Source organism: Fulmarus glacialis, unplaced genomic scaffold, assembly GCF_000690835.1.
Source record: "Fulmarus glacialis isolate BGI_N327 unplaced genomic scaffold, ASM69083v1 scaffold43813, whole genome shotgun sequence".
NCBI classification, from domain to species: domain Eukaryota; kingdom Metazoa; phylum Chordata; class Aves; order Procellariiformes; family Procellariidae; genus Fulmarus; species Fulmarus glacialis.
The window spans coordinates 27828-47989 of NW_009201827.1; the positions used below are offsets into that span (position 1 = coordinate 27828).

General features: G+C 35.5%; 1 protein-coding gene across 1 annotated transcript in view; it reads right to left on the bottom strand.

Annotated features, from left to right (window-relative positions):
* The window catches only part of ATM (ATM serine/threonine kinase), a 42542-nt gene extending 22531 nt beyond the window's left edge, over positions 1 to 20011 (bottom strand). Inside the window, exons 1-19 of the mRNA XM_009574074.1 lie at positions 19840 to 20011; positions 19419 to 19449; positions 18536 to 18566; positions 17706 to 17870; positions 17274 to 17406; positions 14729 to 14824; positions 13128 to 13299; positions 12555 to 12696; positions 11728 to 11904; positions 11150 to 11324; positions 7878 to 7965; positions 7369 to 7524; positions 6344 to 6428; positions 5471 to 5559; positions 5273 to 5375; positions 4065 to 4201; positions 3208 to 3312; positions 2568 to 2687; positions 1265 to 1499 (exon numbers count right to left, since the gene is read on the bottom strand). Coding sequence (XP_009572369.1) covers positions 1265 to 1499; positions 2568 to 2687; positions 3208 to 3312; positions 4065 to 4201; positions 5273 to 5375; positions 5471 to 5559; positions 6344 to 6428; positions 7369 to 7524; positions 7878 to 7965; positions 11150 to 11324; positions 11728 to 11904; positions 12555 to 12696; positions 13128 to 13299; positions 14729 to 14824; positions 17274 to 17406; positions 17706 to 17870; positions 18536 to 18566; positions 19419 to 19449; positions 19840 to 20011 — 2412 coding nt within the window. The remainder of the gene's footprint in view (positions 1 to 1264; positions 1500 to 2567; positions 2688 to 3207; positions 3313 to 4064; positions 4202 to 5272; positions 5376 to 5470; positions 5560 to 6343; positions 6429 to 7368; positions 7525 to 7877; positions 7966 to 11149; positions 11325 to 11727; positions 11905 to 12554; positions 12697 to 13127; positions 13300 to 14728; positions 14825 to 17273; positions 17407 to 17705; positions 17871 to 18535; positions 18567 to 19418; positions 19450 to 19839) is intronic.
* Positions 20012 to 20162: the final 151 nt, after the last annotated feature.

A 20162-nucleotide genomic window follows, 5' to 3' on the forward strand; every position in this document is an offset into this window, starting at 1 on the left:
TCAATCAAACTTTTAAATAAGCAAGGCAAACAATTAAAATGTAAGAATGCCTGTAAATGACAATGTAAGTTTGGGTACTTCAATTAGTGGTCAGTGTGATGATTCTGTATGGAACTCTCTTCCTTCTCCTGATGGATGGTAGTGGCACCAAAGAGGAAGAAAAGCCATTAGTTGCAAAGAATGCTTCCTCAAAAACTTTCCTACATCCGGACAGTTAGTGTTGTCAACTACTAGTGTGCCAAAAGGCAAGGGTTATCATCCCATGGTTTGAAAGACTGGTAAGGCCCAGAAGTGTGCCCCAAAGGTTGCACGTGACCTACAACACTGAAGAGGCTGGAACGAGTGTGTTTTCAGAAACACACTGGCTCAATCTTTCAGAATGTTCTAATCCTCCCAAAATATGGCACCCCAATTTTAATCTTCTTCTGTAACTAAAAATCAAAGTGAAAAAAACCTAAGTTCTGTTGAGGCTCTTACAAGGCACTCATCACCACAGTGTTAGTGGCTGGGCAGGGATGAGATAAAAAAAGTCTGAAGAATTAGTTCTCCCAAACAATTCCAGAGGCACTGAATAAACCTTGCAAATTTATGAAATCAAAGACAGCTCTTCTACTGATTTCATCCTTATTCACAGAAAGAGTTAGAACCTTCCTGAAATCGGTTTAATATACTTCACATATGTGAAGTGTTAAACATACATAAACATAAGGTTCTTGAAGGATACTGTTGCTCTATAAATTCTTGTTCAGTTACTCCTCCAGATGCACTACCTAGAAAAAGCCAAGGCTGACTCTGGACCTTAAATGCATTAGCAGCTGCAGAAACCACTGATACTGCAAATCCCATTAAGTCATTCACAGTCATTACAACAGTGCAATGGTACTTTGAGAATATAAAACCTTGAAGACAACACTAAATATACAGATGCAATGGAGTTCTTTCTGCACCTTTACTCTGGAACACTACAACAGCATGATGCAAGTGAAAGCTTAATATATAAAACTGCACCAAAATAAAGTAACAGAGCTATAAGAGCATTCTTCACTAAAAATTTCATTTTTGTATTATCTACCTCATAGAGTAGCTTACAGTTACGAACAAAATTCAGAAAACATGCCCATAAATACATAGTTTAAGTCTCCAACTAATTGATTCATTGAATAAACTTAGAATACAGTTAATGTTTAGTACTGTTAAAAAATGAAATTCTTTTATAAACTAAAAAACTAAACATCCGTCACTGATCTTCCCTGGAATTTGTTACCTGTGTATTTTTAGCAGTTCTTGCCAATCTAGAGAGCTCCACTAGATGTTTGGTCAGGATGTCTTTAATACATTCTCTTTTGGTATTTTCATTCTCCTTTTCAAGCAAGATCTCCAAAATAACAGTGCGCAGAGCCATGACAGGTTCCTGGAAACGGAAGTCACTGTCCTTGAGAAGCTGGGACTGTCTCTGCCATTTCAAATAAATATCATGCAGTTGTTGAGTAGTGACAGATCTGCAATTGTTACCAAAAGAAAAAAGACCTGTTATTAATTCTCACTAAATATTAGTGAAAATGCAAGATGAGTAACAAAAGTAAACTACTGAGGTAGTTCACAATCTACAGTTCAAAACCAAGATACAGCCCATAAAACCGTACAATTATTAATATGCAGAATAAACTGTCAGGCTTCCAGTTTTAACAAACATGAGGATAAAGAGATCAACGTTAGTAAGGTGAACAACTCCACTGCAAGCATTCTTGATTAAGCACCAAAAACTGTTGTGTTAAAGGTCCACAGCAAAGGGAATCGCATTCAAACACAGGGCTGCTTAAAAGATTAGAGACCAAGATTCCTATTTTATTATGTAGGTCATATATGGATTAATATAAGAATAAATTCCAAACTGTGACATTGTAGCTGTATAGGTTCTCATTATATGTATTAATTTCTTAGATGATTCATTAACTGCAAATAGCAATCGTTCGTAAGGTCCTGGACATGCTAAATCACTGTAGGATGACTATAAGCTACCAAACTGATACAACTATAGCAGAAAAAATTCAATGTTAATAGCACTACTGAAATAAATACCTTCCTATGATTAAAAAGCAATGTTAAGAATTCAGGCAGAATACTGATGGTAATAGTAGTCCATGAAGAAAGTGATTCAAACTGAAACAACTTTCAATAGATCTATGAGTATCATCAAGGAAATGGATAACATTTTTAGAAAGGAAACTAAAAGAGGATGACTCTTTAGTAAACCAAAGGCTAGGGAATATGACTGCTATCTTGGAGTATACCAGGGAACTCAAAATAAAAGAAAAAAACAATTATTTAAAATACAATGTTGGCATAATACCAAATAATTAAAACTAGACCACGAATAAATCCAGTCTGGAAATAAAGAGAATCTAGATTTGTCTTCACATAGTAAAGCTAAAATCCTTATCATTTTCAAGATGAAGTTTGAGACGTTCATAAATAAAATTTGCTGAGATCATTTTATTTTTGTGTGAGACTTGATTACAAAAATCCTGAAAACTGAGAAAGGAGTATGAACAAGCTTAAAAAAATACCTGGAGAACAGCAGACCTATATTTTCCAACTCTCCAATTAGCTGTAGTCTGCAAAGAGTTGGATATAATGAATAAACAGACTCAAGACTACCTTTGCACAGCTCTTCTACTTCATTCACCCTATGGATTTAACAGAGAAATAGTACATTTTTTTTTAATATCCACAAGTAATTCCAAATATCCGTAACATAATTTCCATACAGTGAACAGAATTTAAACAGCAAAACTATTCAGTTCAGAATTATTTTGTATTACCATTAAAGTTCAAAAAAATTAAGTTTGTCAATAAACGAAAACACGGTAAGCATATCTAAACTCCAAAGCCTATGTGATAACTCAGCCAGAATCATAGTCAGCATTCAAATCCATTGAAGAGGACTGCAAAGTAAGGGATGTATACTACAGGAAATGTATCTTCAATTAGCACACAAATTGTATACGCACAAAAGACAAATTTAAGTTAAAAAACTTAGAAATGAAGTTGCAGTCCAGAAGTATTAATTTTATTCTATGCATGAGTTTTTATTTAAGCCCATAAAACTCCATAATAGTCTTTTATACATAACTTGTGACTATAAACACACACACACTCTCCGTCTCTCTCTGTCTCTCTAACAGCAGAATATTTGCATACAGTTACCTGGCATCTTTAAGACTGTCATAGAAAGCAGAGAATTCCTTATCTCGTAAAGACTGAAGAGCATCATACAACGATTCATGGTACCCTGGTCTTCCTGTCTCATCTCTTAAAAATAAAATAAAAGTAACATAAAATAAAAGGAAAATTGTATTTCTCTACAAAGAAGCCAATTTTATCTTTATGACAAATATTTTTAGTAATACATTTTCTGCAGTTGGATGGACTGCTGTTTTGCATGATAAAAAATAATAATGCAACCCTTTAAATTTTGAATTAACATCATGTAACTTCTGCTTTTGCCAAAATCTAGTCAAATCTATTCCTCCGAAAATGTGTGATGATGTAGCTGTACTAGGAAGGGACAGAGTTCACGCTATATCCTGGCCAGTCATATGAAATAACTAGTGCCAGGCATCCAACATTACACAAGGGAGGAGATTACTCCTTATGAGGGAGTAGCCATGAATCAACACTGGTGTTTGCTTATCCAGGTCTTGGTAACCTCTTGTGGCTTACCGAGTAATATTTTCCCCATTTGCTTATAAATTAAACATTAAAAACTATCCATCCCTCATATGTACTTAAGACACATCTACCACCTGAGTCAAAAATGGAAAAATTCAGTTTATAGTTATGAACAATCAAAAAGAAGAATCAACTGCGTACAGTCTCCCAGGAAAATGAAAAGTGATGTGCATACAAACCAGACAGGTCTAAGTGAAAAAAGACTCAATTCAATGAATAAGATAAATGAGGTGACCTGCTTCATAGAAATTATATTCTAACATCGTCTTCTTGCTTGGAACTGAAACCACTGCCTTTCACTTAAAGAACCAGCAAAAAGTAAGTCAGTTTACTTGACAGAAGAGATGTTGCCCCACTGCATATTCCTCCATGCTGCCTGGTAGCGTATTTCCTGCAGTTCCGTACACCACTCAGTGTTTTCATGTTCCAGTCCTTTTAAATACATGGAAAGAGTAAAATTCTGCAAAGCCTGGAATCACAAAATTACTGAAAGTTGGGTTTCCTCCTTCAATAAACTGAACTGTTTTTTTAAAAGGCTTTGTTTTACCTTTGGAAACAAAGAAGACTTTGCAGGTAAGGCAGAACGATAAGTACTTCTAAACTCAGCACTATATAAGATGAAAACTTTTTAATAAGACTACTAATCACACTATTGATACCCGCAATGCCAGAAAAACGGTTTCATTACTGCTGTGGCTGGCATTCTTTGAAATAAATTTCCATGTTGTGTTTCAAATGAACTATCTGCTCACATTTCTCCATTCCATCATTCCTAGGTAGTAACCAAAACTGGTTTTTACTTCTTAATGAACTGTTTTTCCTGATGGGGATTTGAAAAAGTTTCCTACAACTCCTAAACTCCTATCTGTTTGAAGACCATAATGACTTTATAATTGCAAGCACTTATGCAGCTTGTGTGTGCAGCCATTATGAAGGAGAAACACAATGGAATTTTAACAACAATACTAAGTAATTTGGGGTAGGAAAAGTAAAGTACCATAGGAAAATGAAATGAGGGGAAACAGATATATCTGTGCTATGTTATTACACAACTGGTGTAAACACTTTTAGGCTAAAAAAGCAACACATTTTTAAGGGATCAAAATAAGACAACATCAATTCTATTTGTTTATTTTATCAGAAATATCACAGTTTCAGTAAGATAGTTGCCATAATGGAGAGGTTTAAAGAATGAGATGGCAAAAATAACCAATTACATTACTTTTTATATCCTGTCATTTTAGGAGCTGGCCAAATTCTGTATAAAATTAAATATATTTATTTTGAAGTATTTCACAAAATTCATTACCCAAGATAGGCATTACAAGTGAGTGACAAGAGGACTAGAAGCCTTAACGTTTTCAGGACAAATATTGAGTTGTCTTATATTATACAGTTTGGATGCCTATGACAGTGGGCTGGACTTGATCACCAAAGAGATCTCTTTTAGTCCTAAAACAATTTTGCATTTACTGCAAATGACTCTCAGTATGATGGATATCAATTTCTACATTCATTTCCTATTATAAAATAAAATTACCTCTATTATTCCTGCCTGGCGAGTAGATGGAGAGAGGCTTGCCTCAAGGTCATATGTTACAAGGGCTTTCTCCCATACTGCTTCATGCTCATATGTTCTTATCCTGTTGTAAGTTAACAAGAAGTTTTCATTTTATGTTCCTTACTAATAAATGAAAGTAATGACTATAAAGAACATAAGAATATTAATAAATTATACCGTGCTAATGGCTGTAACATTCTTCCTCCACCGCAGCCATAGAGACTGTCAGGTTCTCCAATGCTTCTATATATGTCCATGAGAAGGTCCTAGAACATGTGCCATAAAACGAAGAATTACCTCTTCTGGAACCAGTTCAAGTGAGATTTATACATATCATGTAAGTTTATAACAAGTCCTTGCATGTAACGTTGTTATCATTGCTTAATTTTTCTTCATGCAGTATGTGAGCCTGCTATCATCACAGGAAGAAAAGTTTTGTAGTCTAGCAAAACTCTTCGGGACTACCTAACTTCTCTGTTAAGTTATGAAAAAAACCAGCACCGGGCCTTAGGTGGACTGATTGAAAAGCAAAAGGCAGTAGTACTGAATGAGCATCAGACATACCAGCTAAGCAATGCATTTTAAAGATATGCAAGCACAGTTCTGGAATAATGAACTATGGAAAGAAATAACTTAGACAAGGCTACTGAATCAGATTTCATGTATTAAATAAATTTGTAGGAGATAATACTACTTTGGTTTTCATTATTACAACTTGCTACACCACTTGCTGATTTTTAAAGAACATCTCTCTCTGACAAAAAAAACCCTGAAAAATACTTCGCTGGTTACCACCATGAGGTCAGTTCTTTCAGGGAACAAAGTCTGCTTTGCTGCGATTTAAAATTTGCCAGTTAATTTGCCAGTTTCAGGTGAAAAAATACTCAATTTAACTTGTCCGGCAAGGCCATTGAATTCACTTTGAATGAGAGCATGAGGAGAACTTTCAAATACTTTTTGAAGTTCAACTAGATCTGCCTTCAGCTCAGATGAAACCTACTGTTAATTGTAATTATATGAGGTTTCTTTCAGATTATGAAGATTATGTACCTGTAAACTTATGCCAGTTTCTTCTTTACTTTTTTCATTCAAAATAGTAATAGTTGTTCTTTGACTTTCTTCTTCAAATGTCAAACTCTTAGCTGCTTTAAAAGACGATCTAAAAGAAATGTTTCAACCGGTAAATGTAAATGAAATTTCATACAAAGAACTAAGAAATTCCAAAACAACACTTAAGAAGTAAGAGGCACAAACATCAAATGCAAGATCAGGCCTGTCATGTCCCCAGGTTATTCAAAACGGCTCTCCACCAGAATGACAAAGTGATCAGCCGAACAGCCGAACTGAGAAGATCAACAAGGGATTTCAACATCAAGGTGGTTTTTCAGAGGAAAAAACCCTCACCTTGTAATGTCTAATCTTTTATTAAATCAAATTGCTTTTTTGAATGCCTGAAGCAAGAATGCTCTCTTCTAGGAAAGAATAAAAGCAACTACATAATATATATGCTTACAACCATACTATTGTAATACATTCACTGCCTTAGTGTTGTAAACTAGTTACGTATTTTGATCTTGCTAGACCAGAAGACAAAGATAATTGTCCATTATAGAAGAAAACTCCTTCTACAAGGATCATTAAGCTCTACCCACACAATTCTGCTCATCATTCTGTGGTTTCTTTCTCCCTTTGATTCACTTCTGGCCGTAATTTAACCACTAGCACACTATTAATTATGAGAAACAGAATCTGAAAAGTGTTCAATTTAGAAAGTGAGATTCAATACATTTTAGTATTCAGAAGCACTAGCTTCAGTCAAGTTTCTCCAGAACACACACTACTATGAAAACTTTCTGGTTAGAAGTCAAAATGACACTATTTTGAGTGCTAGCAAACTAGCAAGGTTGGGATCACATTCAAGGACTGGCAGAAATATTTTCCAGGTCAATACACACACCTAAGGAATTTTTTTAAAGTTTCCTTGACTTTAAATGTAACAAAACACTACTGGGACACACAAAACATGATCCATGTTACCAAAAATGTCAAGAAACTGTGTTCCTCAAGCCTTGTACCTTTCTTGCTGTTTGTCTATATTTATCTTGTCTGCGTAGATCTCTGCGTAGAGCAAGGCTGTGAAGTGAGCAGCACAAGACTGTGCTGCTATAGCAACCTCAAGATAATTCAGATCTAACCAGAAGCTGTCATCAAAAACTGTACCTGAAACAGATCTGATTAAATAAAGATTTTAATATAGCTGTAACAAACCTTCTCTCTAACATTAAACAAAATAAATCCAATCTAACTATAAAGCCTTCCAAAGACTAATTTTATCTTAGTCCCGCCAAAACCCATACCACAAAAAGTTTATCAGACAAAAAGTTTTAAAAAAACTCCTTCAGCATAGTTAGAACTCTTTACGGCTAGCCATATCACTTCTGTAAGAAATGCAAGGTCACTACTATATCTTCATTCTTTTAATTGACATGTTCTCTACCACATCCTTCCTCCTTAATCTAGAGCATCAATAGATCTTAGAACAGTCATAATTAAATTAAAGCAACATTTGGAAGTTATAATTCACCTCTTTTGTCTTCTTAAGTAATCAACAACTGCAAGCATGGCTCGTCGAGATACTTTATCCAAACTTCTAAAATTATGGGTTTCTTGCTCTGGGATGTATATTTCGAAAGAAAGAATATAATGAACTTTTGTCGTAACATATCCATTTACAGAATAAAAAGGTGTATTTTGTACTCAAGAAAATAACTAAAAACTTCCTTCCAAAATTAAATTACCGGTTTGTCACAAAATGTATTTCCCCTCCTTCTATGATGTTAGTAACATTACAGTAGTTTATATCGCAATTTTCTTTATCAAATTATCTTTGCATTGATAATTTGTGGATTTTGTTTCTTCTTATAGAATTCAGACATGATCCAACATCATTGCACAAAGCTCCATAACAGACCTCTTCCCTTAGGCTTGAGCCATATAAAGTTATTCCAAAGCCACAGAAATACTCATTAGTAGCTTTATTGTAGATTTTATAGAGTGTGTATGCTTATACGTTTTTGTATTTGCAAGTAGTGCAGCACTTGGGGATGGATCTGGAAAGCAAAATGTCATGTTGCATGGTGTATCTCCCACACATAGACACATGCTTTTAAAGAATTTATATTTCCATGCCTTGCTTCTGGATTGAAAAAAAATCAGATGGCTACAAGGTTGTGTTCTGGTCATTGGGTGAACATTTTTTAAATTTTTCTGGACATTTTTAATTTATAAATTACAAGAAGCAAGAAATAAGGAAAGCATAAGCAAAGGTTTGATTACTACTATACTACAGTAAGATGCAGAACTAGAAATTTCCCCTAAAGAAAGCAAAACCCATGTAAAAAAAGAACTATCTGGGCATTTCGTGTGTTCCAACAAACAGAAATGAACAATGCTTACTTTCCACTGCTACCAAAGACCTTATAGAAGGAACACAAACTCCTTCTTTATAAGTCATCTCCCACATGCTTAACTTTCAAAAGACATACAGTGGGGACATCTGACTCTCAGTTGCTAACGCACCATGATGTTTTGCTTTCCAGATCCATCCCCAGCAAGTAGTGCTGCACTACTTGCAAAAGTAGACATAGTGTCTCACAGGCAGGGTCCATTCTGTTAGCACTGTACAGTCAACGCCTCAAATAGATTGCTACTTCCTCTTTCATAATTTGATCAGATGAATAATTGAAAATTTCTGAATTAATTATATTTGGGTACCAGAAAGTATTAACGAGTTAGGGGAAGGAAAAGGCACTGGCCAAGAAAACTGGAAGAAAAAAGTTATTCTTCAGGATTTGTTGAACAGACCAAATGACTATAATGGTAAGTATAAGCTGTCAGCATGGTGCTCATACTCACTTGCTAACAAGAAGCTTACATACAGAAAACGAAAATGGTCTCTGTTTTTTCATGGCATTAGACAGAAATTCTAAATTCTAAGGAGAAATAACTAAACATGTATTTTGAAAGATTCATTCAATAAAAAATTACATCTCTTCTGCAAAATAACAGATTCAACTGACATGATTCTGGCCAGACTGACATGCACTTCATTTTTAGTTTGGTGGGGTCTGACTCTTGTCAAGCAGCTGGCAATTTACGATTAGGTTTGTTTTCTCAGGCAGAGCAGTGATTGGCATGATGTTCACACTATTTATGTTTTAAATTGCCAAGATTAACAGCCAATTTCTAGAACTTGCATGTCAAAATGGATCAACAGGAAGACTCTTGCTCAGAAGCACTCAACTCTCTTATGTCTAACTGCTTGGTCTTTGCCACAGTTTGGATCCTGATGGATTGGAATGAAATTTATCTAGGTTTTCTAGGAAGATTTTTCTCCTTGTTTTGATAGGGTAAGAGTTTCTCCTTGAAGAAACTGGTAGTCACCAGAATTTTAAAATTTTTGTTTTGAATACTGCTGATGTTCTATCATTCCAACTTTGGAATTAACCTATCTTTGCTCTGTTCGCTAGTGCACCTCCAGTTTATCTGTACACAACTACACAGACAACGAGCTGTGTGCTATTTCATGGGGGTTTTTTTTGGTACCAGGACAGGTTTTTGTCTGAAGAACTCCATTTAAAGCTTTTACAGGTCTTTTATTTTGCTCTTATTGCCTCAGTAGGATCCCTTGCATAGAATCACAATGTTTGAAGAGGCCTCTATCATTTGCTCATTGGCGTCAGTGAACTAACTGAAAGTTTATAAAAGTTAGAAAAACCCCTTTATATTTTTCATAGAACATTTTGGGTTACTCTGTACATCTGCGATAAATTTGTGCAGTCATTTCCCTGGCTGCTTACAGGAAGGAAATAGGAAATTGTTAATCCTTTTCTATCTTACAAAGTGGGACGATAATAAAAATACCTGGATTGTGGGAACAGCTTGTTACCTGACTTAAAAAATGTGAAAGAATACTGCTCTAGTCTTTCTGGCCAGGCTAGTCAGCATCTATAAAAAGTACCTTAAAATATACCTAGTATCGTTAGGCTTATTTACACCACTCAGTACAAACTGCAATACTAAGGGTCCCTTTACCTCTTGCTTGCATGACTTGCCTGTAAAGAGACTGCAAGACATTGTACAGACTCATTCCTTTGGTGATTTGTCACTGAAGAAGGAATTTGGAAGATATAGCAGAGTAGCTACTGCACAAAAAAATATTAACCTGAAGTTACTGAAGTTACTGTCTAATAACAAAGATCTTATTTTTCACACAGATTTCTGCTAACTTCAACCACAATCTAATTGGAAAGGACACCAGCCAGCTTGATTAGAAGGTGCTTTGTTTTTAATGGAACTTACTGCATTACTCACACTCATCTGCAGTTCTTTTGGTTACAACTTCCTCTCATTCTGCTGGAATGGAACAGGTCTTTTGAATGTATCGACATTAACTTGCTAAAGCAAGGGTTAGTCTTTTTTCCAAGGGGAAAATCCAGGTGAAAACTGCCTTTAATTGCTCTTGTTTGAGTAAGAGAGGAATTTAACTGCCAATTAGTCATTTTGAGAGACAGTCCAAGACCCAGGATTGCAGCACACAACATTGGATCACATCTAAATTCAGCAAGTAATAAACATCAACCAGTTGTGAATAAGGAAATAAGCTATACAGAAGAAACTACTTCGGTGCTGCCAATGAACAGCTTCAAAATTACTTGCATCTCCACTGAAAAAGATCAAACAATTGGACAGAAGCGTCTAAAATTCTGTCTGCACATCATACATTTGATGTCAGAAGATAATTTTTTCACAACCAGAATCCCTATTTCAGCTGAAACAAAAATATTATGACATTACCTGAATCGGAATTTGGAGGTGTAGTAGATCTACTAGATGAGGCAAACCTGCAACAGGCTGTAAAAAACTTCTGGATATGAGCTGACAAAAGATTTCTCCAAGATTCATCTGAGTCATTAAGAAGGATATCATGAATCAGGTATGGAAGCAAAGTTTGACACAAGTCTGTTTTCACCTAGAAAACAATCATGCACAGCAGCTGCTAAGAAAAACAACCAAAATCCTTTTTTTCTCAGGTTGTAACCAAACTGACAACTACTCAAACAAACATGTAATGCTTGAGAAAGAACATGTAATATGAAAAATGTAAACCACTCAATAGGGCTATGCTGGCATTCAGTTAAAGTAGTCATATAAAGTTCATCTATGTTTACAATTATCTCTCAAATCTTGTATTTCAAGAGTGTATTTTATGGATATCTGCAATACCTAGCTATGAAGGATTTGAATTACTGTTAAGAAAAAGCAGTAACTTAATAGCAGAAATTACTATTTGCTATCAAGATGAGTAATCATATATTTTTGTGCATCACAGTGCACAAACATATACATATATACATACATATAATTTAGCTCACCTCACATAGCGGCTTCATTAACTGGAGAACTTCATTTTGCACACCTCCACTGTCCAGTATTGAACTAGTTAGGCGCTTGATCCAGGTCTCATGACTTTCGCCCAGAGGAATCCACAGGTTTGTGTCATCCAAAGTTTCTAAAGAAGCCTCTGTATCATTAGCAGCTACTACAAAAAACTAGAAGGAAAATACATATATTGCAAATATGAATAAATTCTATGGCATTTTAAAAAAATATACTGCAATCTGCACAGATTAAAACATATTAAATATTAACTGTGCTTTAATTGATTGACAATATCAATTTTATTCATGTAAACGTAAAGTTTTCCAAGGAAATCTGAAAGTATTAAAAATAAGATTTTACTGATAACATCAACACCAGACATCACATTTAGGCCACATCAGACATCACATTTAGGTTACAAATCAAACGCTTGACAATTAGGAAATATCTGATTTATGGTTAATTATGCACCTTTTTTTCTGACCTATTCTCCACTAAGTTTTTGCATCAAATGATACTGAAATCCTGAGAAAGAATGTACTAGATTACCAAGTAGGTAATCAAAAATTGTCTTGTCTAATAATGAAAGTACACAGCTTTCTTATGTCAAACTGGTAATTTCCTATGTGAAGAAGCCACAAATGCTGAAACAGAAAGGAGAAACAGATGTACAAAAGCAATCACATTTGCAATCAGACTGATGAAAAGTCCAAATTTTGCATTCATCAAAATTATTTTCAAATTTACTTTTTTGAAATATATATTTTTATGTTTTCTCTACCCGATATGCCATATAAATAAGGTATAGCAGAAGAAGTACCTTTTTCCTAGACATTCTGAAGGGCTGTAGATAGATTAACATGGGATCAGCTTTATTTTTATAAACTTCCCAAAATTCACTGCCAGACTTGGTGGCTAATACGTTTTTCAAACAGGAAACAGCAGCAGCTCTAACATCAATACTGAAAGAATAACACACACATCATTATTATTAATTTCATTCAGATATTTTATTTTCAAAATCACCTTTATAAACATGCAAGACAAATAATTCCACAATCTAACAATGTGTGCATCAAATCAGAAAATTTTGGACTAGGATATGCCATTGCGTATTTTGTTATAAAGCAAAGCCTCAGTATTTACTCCACAGCACTGCTATCCTCTACAGCACAGAAGAGACTCTCTGGCTCGAGTCCAACTAGAGAATTTCTAAGAAACATCTAAGCTTGACTGGATAAGTAATCAGAGCCTTAAAGAAGCACATGGTTGGACATTAACAGGTGTTAATAACACTTTCACAGTGTTACTCTGAGGTTATTTGAACAATGTACAACTTAATGGCTCCTATTAAGCTTTGAACTAAATAAATTAAAGAAATAAGTATACTCACCAATTATCTGTTAAAGCAGTATTTATTTGAGTTAACATTATGAAGACCCACTGAAGTTTTCTATCTTCAAGTAAGTCCACTGCTTTAGAATCCAGTGCATTTTCAGCACGCTGAAGAGCTATGGTAGAGAAATCCATGGGACCTATTTCTCCCAAGCAACTTCCAACAGCCTCTGCAAATGCAGGTAATTTTATAGTCTTATGCACACTAAAACAAGGCCTCACCCTAAAAAGTTGCCATTAATATAAACTACTTTTAGAACTGAGATTATTATGGGCTAAAAAGCTGCAAACATTTATAAATAATCGCTTGAGGAGCTTTTAAAACAACATGGATACAAATTTTGCAGCTTAAGACTCATAAATAATAGTTATGCTCTCTAACTCAATTTTCTAGGAGTGCCTATGGCTCTGGATTTTGCAGTTTAAATCAGACATGGATTTTATTTTTGCTTGTGTAAGAAACAGGTAAGTGCAAAAGGTCAGAATCACAGCCACGTAAGAGACACTCATTTTCCTTCCCGAAGGGTACAATAAATACCAACAGTAGCCTATGAACACAAACACTAGCCTGTACGCTCAGTAAGAATTAACCTACATTTTACATAAAATTATGTATAATGTATTCCTTATTTGCTTTCCAGACAAAATATTTTATAAAAACACATGACTACAAGTAAGAAAAAACAAAACAAAACTGATCTTGAAAGTAGTTTTAAAAAAGGGATGTTAATGTTTGTCAGAAAGAAACCAAGATCTATTTCCCTGCTCTTACCTCCATACTCGACACATGTCTTGAAAACATTTCCATTTTCTACAACATTGTTTTAACCACCAGAGCAAATAAAGAACAGAATAAAGAAAAACACAAACAGGTTGTGTTTTGAACAACATTTAACAAATCATCTAAGAAAACACAATGCAGAAAAGGCTGAAACTTACAGCTTGCAGAGGTGCTGAAGAATGTATCATACTGAAGTCAATGTGAGCTTCAATTGCTCAGCATTTGTAATTATCAGTTATTAGACTTTTAGACAAAAAATATATTAAGGCAAATGTTCTCATTACTTGTGTTTCTGTCTAGTTTTGACATCTAATTTCAGTAAACATCACCTTCATGGAGGTACTACCCACTTGGAGAAGAGGAGATTTGGATTTTAGCTTTGGATCAAACATTAATCAGGTGCTCAGTGTTAACAGTGAGAATAATTTTAGTAATACATAAGAGGCTTTAAGATGGAGAACAACTATTTTAATTTCCACTAAGACATGCCTTTCAAATTTTCAGATAAGTTCTCTTCAACTTTTCTTACTATTTTTCAACCTAATAAAGTGACCCATATAACTCTTTATTGAGTCATCTCTATACTTTATTGAGTATAGAAGTGACCAGGGTGTAAACTGATGACAATTTAAGTTATTAGTCAAAGCTGTAAAATACAGTGACTGAAAAGAAGACATTTCACCCATTTCAACATCCTGATGGCTACCGCTGGCAGCAAATGCAAAATAGCAGTGGGAATTAACATTGAGAACAGCCACAGTTTCAACCTGGAGTTTGCAATGACAGCCCTAAGATGCCTGTTGGACTAATTAACTTACCCAGCACTGCTTTTTCACCTGCATGGTTAACTGCCATCTTGGACAGCTGCAGTAAGCTCACCACCAATTTCACTACTACAGAATCTTCTGGTTTTTCTATAATTTAGCAAGAAAAATAAACCCAAAAAATGTCATTGTGTATTTGTAACGTGAACATATTAGAAGAAAACACTGCTTCAGTATCTTTTATCTACAAATGTCAACATGCACTTTTAATGTCGAAGCAAGTTGGTATTAAACAGTACATAAAAAAAATTACTCATTTTTCTTATTCATCACGTCTTGAAAAAATTTCTGTGCATTTGACTATGCCAAAGAATCCCCAAAACTAGAATATACAAATGCTATTATTTTCAGTGTTTCGATCTAGAAATGATAAATAAATAAATGAAATATTAGCATAAGAGTGTAAGAATGTTATTTGAAACAGTGAAGTCATACTATGCAACTCTACTGACAGCACTTAAGCTAATATCATTCTGTTCTAAATCCGAATCCAAGGAATATCCCAAAATAAGGCTTTCTGCCACAAATTTCACAGAACTCAAGCTTTCAATTGCCTAATTAACTTTGCCAAATTATACACTCTCCAGATGGCTATTTCCTTACATATTTGCTGCCTGCCTAAGGCGTTTTTTTTAAACAAAGATTCCAAATGAAATGGTTTTGCTGTTTCCAGGAACAAGGTCGAGGAAAAAATACAGAATCATAGAATCATAGAATCATTAAGGTTGGAAAAGACCTCTAAGATCATCGAGTCCAACCATCAACTCAGCACCACCAGGCCCTCCAAACCATGTCCCTAAGTGCCACATCTACATGTCTTTTAAATACCTCCAGGGATGGTGACTCAACCACTTCCCTGGGCAGCCTGTTCCAAGGCCTGACCACTCCTTCAGTAAAGAAATTTTTCCTAATGTCCAATCTAAACCTCCCTTGGCGCAACTTGAGGCCATTTCCTCTCGTTCTATCACTTGTTACTGAGGAGAAGAGACTGACACCCACCTCGCTACAACCTCCTTTCAGGCAGTTGTAGAGCGCAATAAGGACTCCCCTGAGCCTCCTTTTGCTCCAGACTAAACAACCCCAGTTCCCACCCACACAAAATATGATGATTTGCCAGTGTAAAAAAAACCATAAAAGCAGTATTTGCTTTAAAAAAAATCCTGCTGCCCTGTTGACTGGAATGGAAATGTGGAATTGGGCTTTATGCTTATTGACATTTTTATAAAAATGAATATACATGTCACCAAACTGCAGTAGTTATTTCTTAAATGTTATCTTTCAGCACACAGTTTTATAGCCTTTATCAATAACTGTTTTTTACTTCTTTTTCACACCCAAAATAAAATAATAATAATAATAATAATAATGATGATGTTGTTTGTAAGTGCTTAATGGACTTTTAGTGTAAGGCAAAATTAAGGGAACAGGCTCATCAAGCCTGCTAGCCTGCCTCCAACAGAGCAAGAGTAAGTATTTCTTCTCAGGTTTTGCCAGTCAGCAGATTGGGGATTTCTGAGCAGATCTTCATACCTAATAATCTCTATGAGATATGTCTAACTCCTTTTAAGGTCCATTATGCTTCTCATCTTCACAGTAAGTGGCAGTAAGTTCCGTGCTGTATATATTTTGTTTGAAAAAAATACATGGTTTCTTTCGTATAACTGCTGCCAGATAATTTAATCTGTTCTTGTACTGTGATAAAAGTGGTAAGTGCTCCCTACTTAGCTTCATCATACCATTCACCAGTTCATACACCTCTCTGTATTCCTATTCAATTTCTTCTCCAAGCTCACAAGACTCTCTGCTGATGGAAGTTGTTCCACACAAGCTTGTTGCCCTTTTACTAACTCTCTTTTCAAGCAGAATTTCAAGATTAAAATTGTAAATGATATTCAAGATATGGGGACACAATGCACTTACACCATGACCTTATGACAGACTATTATTCTTCCCCAAATTTTTGCACTTTTTTGCAATGAATTACATCAGCTCTTTTTATCTTCCCGTCATGCACACAAGCTAATGAAGACTTGATGTAGAGGAGAAAAGTAAAATGGTCTGGCACAAGCATCTGAAAACCAAAATAGGAAGGAACTGGGTCTGGACTGAGGGCTGAAACAGAATGCTGGGATTCTGTGAGTTTTACTTTCTAACATACTATGCCTTTAATAAAATCTAGCTTCGTTACATTTAAAAGACTAGGGAGATTCACATACAAGAAAACTCACTAAGCAGCCATAAAGCAATATACGTTATCCTGGTCATTCACAATCGTAAGTGCCCCATGCCAAAAGCTGGAAGGGCATTTTATCCTCTCTGCCATGTAACACCTCATATAATATTTATAATACACTCTGCTAAAGATACTTTAGTTTCACATGAATAATAAATGTCATTCTACTCTGCATGTGAAATTATATAATAAGGTTACATTGTTAAACCGAGAGACAAAAAAACCCAATGTTGAATTAGAATAGGGTTACATCACTACACACCTAAAACCAGATACAAAAGCAAATACATAATCAGATGTCAGTACCCTGGAAATTCTTCAGGAGATCCTTCATCTGATCTTTATATTGTTCCAATTGTTTGCGTAAATCGTACAGTCCTTCAAGTCGTGTTAAGGGCAGTGAATCACAAACACCAACTGAGAGAAAGTGATTAATTTCCTGCAAAACAACATTTTGTATTAAGCATATATATATATATATAAAAAATATAGCATACAAATAAAGGCTTCAAGTAAAGAAGTGGTTCTCAGCAGTCCACAATGTAGATTATTAATAGATGCAAAATAAGAATGGAGACTGACAAATATCTCAGTGTCTGAAACTGGCAATAAAAAGAATCCATATGTCTAATTTAAATCCTTCTCAACTATACCTATAGCTAGAAAATTGTTTTTCTTTTGAAAGTTTGCATTACAAAAACCACTATGCCATGAGATACATTTTAAAATGTTAATTACCTCCAAAAGAGAATACGGTCCTTTACTGTACTTTATCTTCTGTTGAGTTGCTCGCAAATCTTTAAAAGCAGGATATTCAGGAAAAGGATCTAAACATTTGACTGCTTGGTACAGATTTTCATTATCTTTGTTATCTATCACCAGATACTTCAACAAGCCTAGGACCTAAACATAAAAAGTAAATGAAAAACAAAAAAGACAGAGAAACATTGTTGAGCCATACTTCTTATTCAGGTTACAAAGTCTGTATTTCTCCAAGTTGCATTAAACTGAGAACTCTATAAAAAAGTGGTAAAATAATTTATTTACACTGTTAAAAATTATAAAATGTTTAGAGGCTTGAGGAAATCACAGATATATTCTGAAATGGTGACGTGTTTTTGCTGCTCCCTCTCCCAAACAGACATCAAAGCTTTTATTATTACGGCCTGCAGTTTTATCCTGTCTTTTGATAAAGCTGATTTCAAATACTGGCCAATACAATCATTAGAATATTGGCAATGATTTAGCAGCACACTGCACCCAAGCAGTCCTTCCGATGTTATTAGGACTTTATTATTCTTACTAACTAAAGTGCCGGTAATTTGAAATCCGGACAAATGACTAAATATCATCATTTACTGCCCAAATCACTGAACTCTGGCAGAATTTGTTTTATAACAGATCTACATCCTGAATAAATGCTTGCTAAATGGGTACCATACTTTCTTTGCAAAAATGCTGCTTTTATGCTTTACTTAAGAATCAATGCAATTGGATATTCAATCCAGGCAGCTTTGAGGAGTCTACAATCTAAATGTTGAGGTTTTTATTTGGAGACTTGTATTTACCTGAAAATGTTTATCTAGCCTCCATTCAATGCTAGAAGAAAAATAAAGAGAAGAAACTGAAAAGTGATCACTAGAGGAAGGACTTCCCTTCAGGACTATGATATGAGAAGGTTTCATATATGATATCAGTTCCAATTCAGAGAAATTTCTGCCCTCCCCACTTTGTTTCTGCCCAGGGATGCGCTGACATGTTGCCTTTGCAGTTGTGCATGTACGACTGTTTGCACAGACATATTATAAATCTGATCATGATCATTAAGCTGGGAAAATGATTGCCAGGTTATTTTCAGCTGGATCAGCAAGCCCTCCAACTGAACTGGAAGTACAAGGAGGAGGACAATGTAGGGCTACACTGCAACCACGAAGGTGCATACAGTACCACGGGATCAGATTAAGCCAGAAGGCAACCATGAGGACCTGAAGTGCAACAGGCATACTCTTCTCACCTTCAGCTACTAATTATAAGTCTCTGAATCTAAGTATATTTCCATCCCCAGCAGAATGCACATGCAGATCATCACCAGAAGGAAAACGAGGCTTGTCACATAACAGAAACTGCTTCATTTCCCTTTTAAGGCTTATGCGCTACATTTATTTTTAATGATAATTTGTTAAATAAATAGCTGAACTACTGAAATCTGTTCTTTGCACATATTTCCTCTTGGTCCTCTAGACACCTTCCCCTTCCAAAGGTCTTCATTGTATTTCCTGTGAAATCATCTACAGAGCTTTGTAGGTAACTGCTTGGCTACTCGTGTGCTTGTACTGATTAGCTTGCCATCACCAGCAGTTTACCAATGCCTATGTTCGCTCTATCTTTTCCTTAGTGGTACCTGATTTGGTGTCTCTACTCAACTAAGGTAACAATTTTTCTGAAACTTACCCTGAAGGTTTTAAATCTCTTTCAGATTTGGCTGAAAAAGGCGCACAGATTCAAAGCAGACATAAAAGACATTACAACACCATTAAAGCTCTTTAAGAAATCTGATTTTTTATAGACTAAGTAAATAGAGAATTAGAAAGTAAGTGATACAGTAATCTCAGCAATTATGATACAAATACATCTTAATCACTGTTTAAAGCCATAGGAATTAAATATGGAATATTTAAATATGGAAACTCCCTGGACTGGTACAGCCCTCTGATTACTACCCGCTCTTGGTTATACAGGCGGGCAGCGAGGAGGTTGCAGAGAGAAGTCTCGAAGCGATCAAAAGGGACTTCAGGGCACTGGGGCGATTGGTGGAAGGATCAGGAGCACAGGTGGTGTTTTCCTCAATCCCTTCAGTGGCAGGGAAGAATACTGAAGGGAACAGGAAAACTCATTGGATCAACACATGGCTTAGGGTCTGGTCCCATCGGTGGAATTTTGGCTTCTTTGATCATCGACGGTTTACACAGCACTGGGCCTGCTGGTGACAGACGGAGTTCAGCTGTCTCATAGGGGGAAAAGGATTCTCGTGTGTGAGTTGGCATGGCCCATCAAGAGGAGCTTTAAACTAGATTCAAAGGGGAAAGGGGATAAAGCCAGGCTCACTGAAGAAGAGCCTAGGGGTGGCATGCCAATATTGGGGGCGAAATCGGTAGCCCAGCTCAAGTGCATCTACACCAATGCACGCAGCATGGG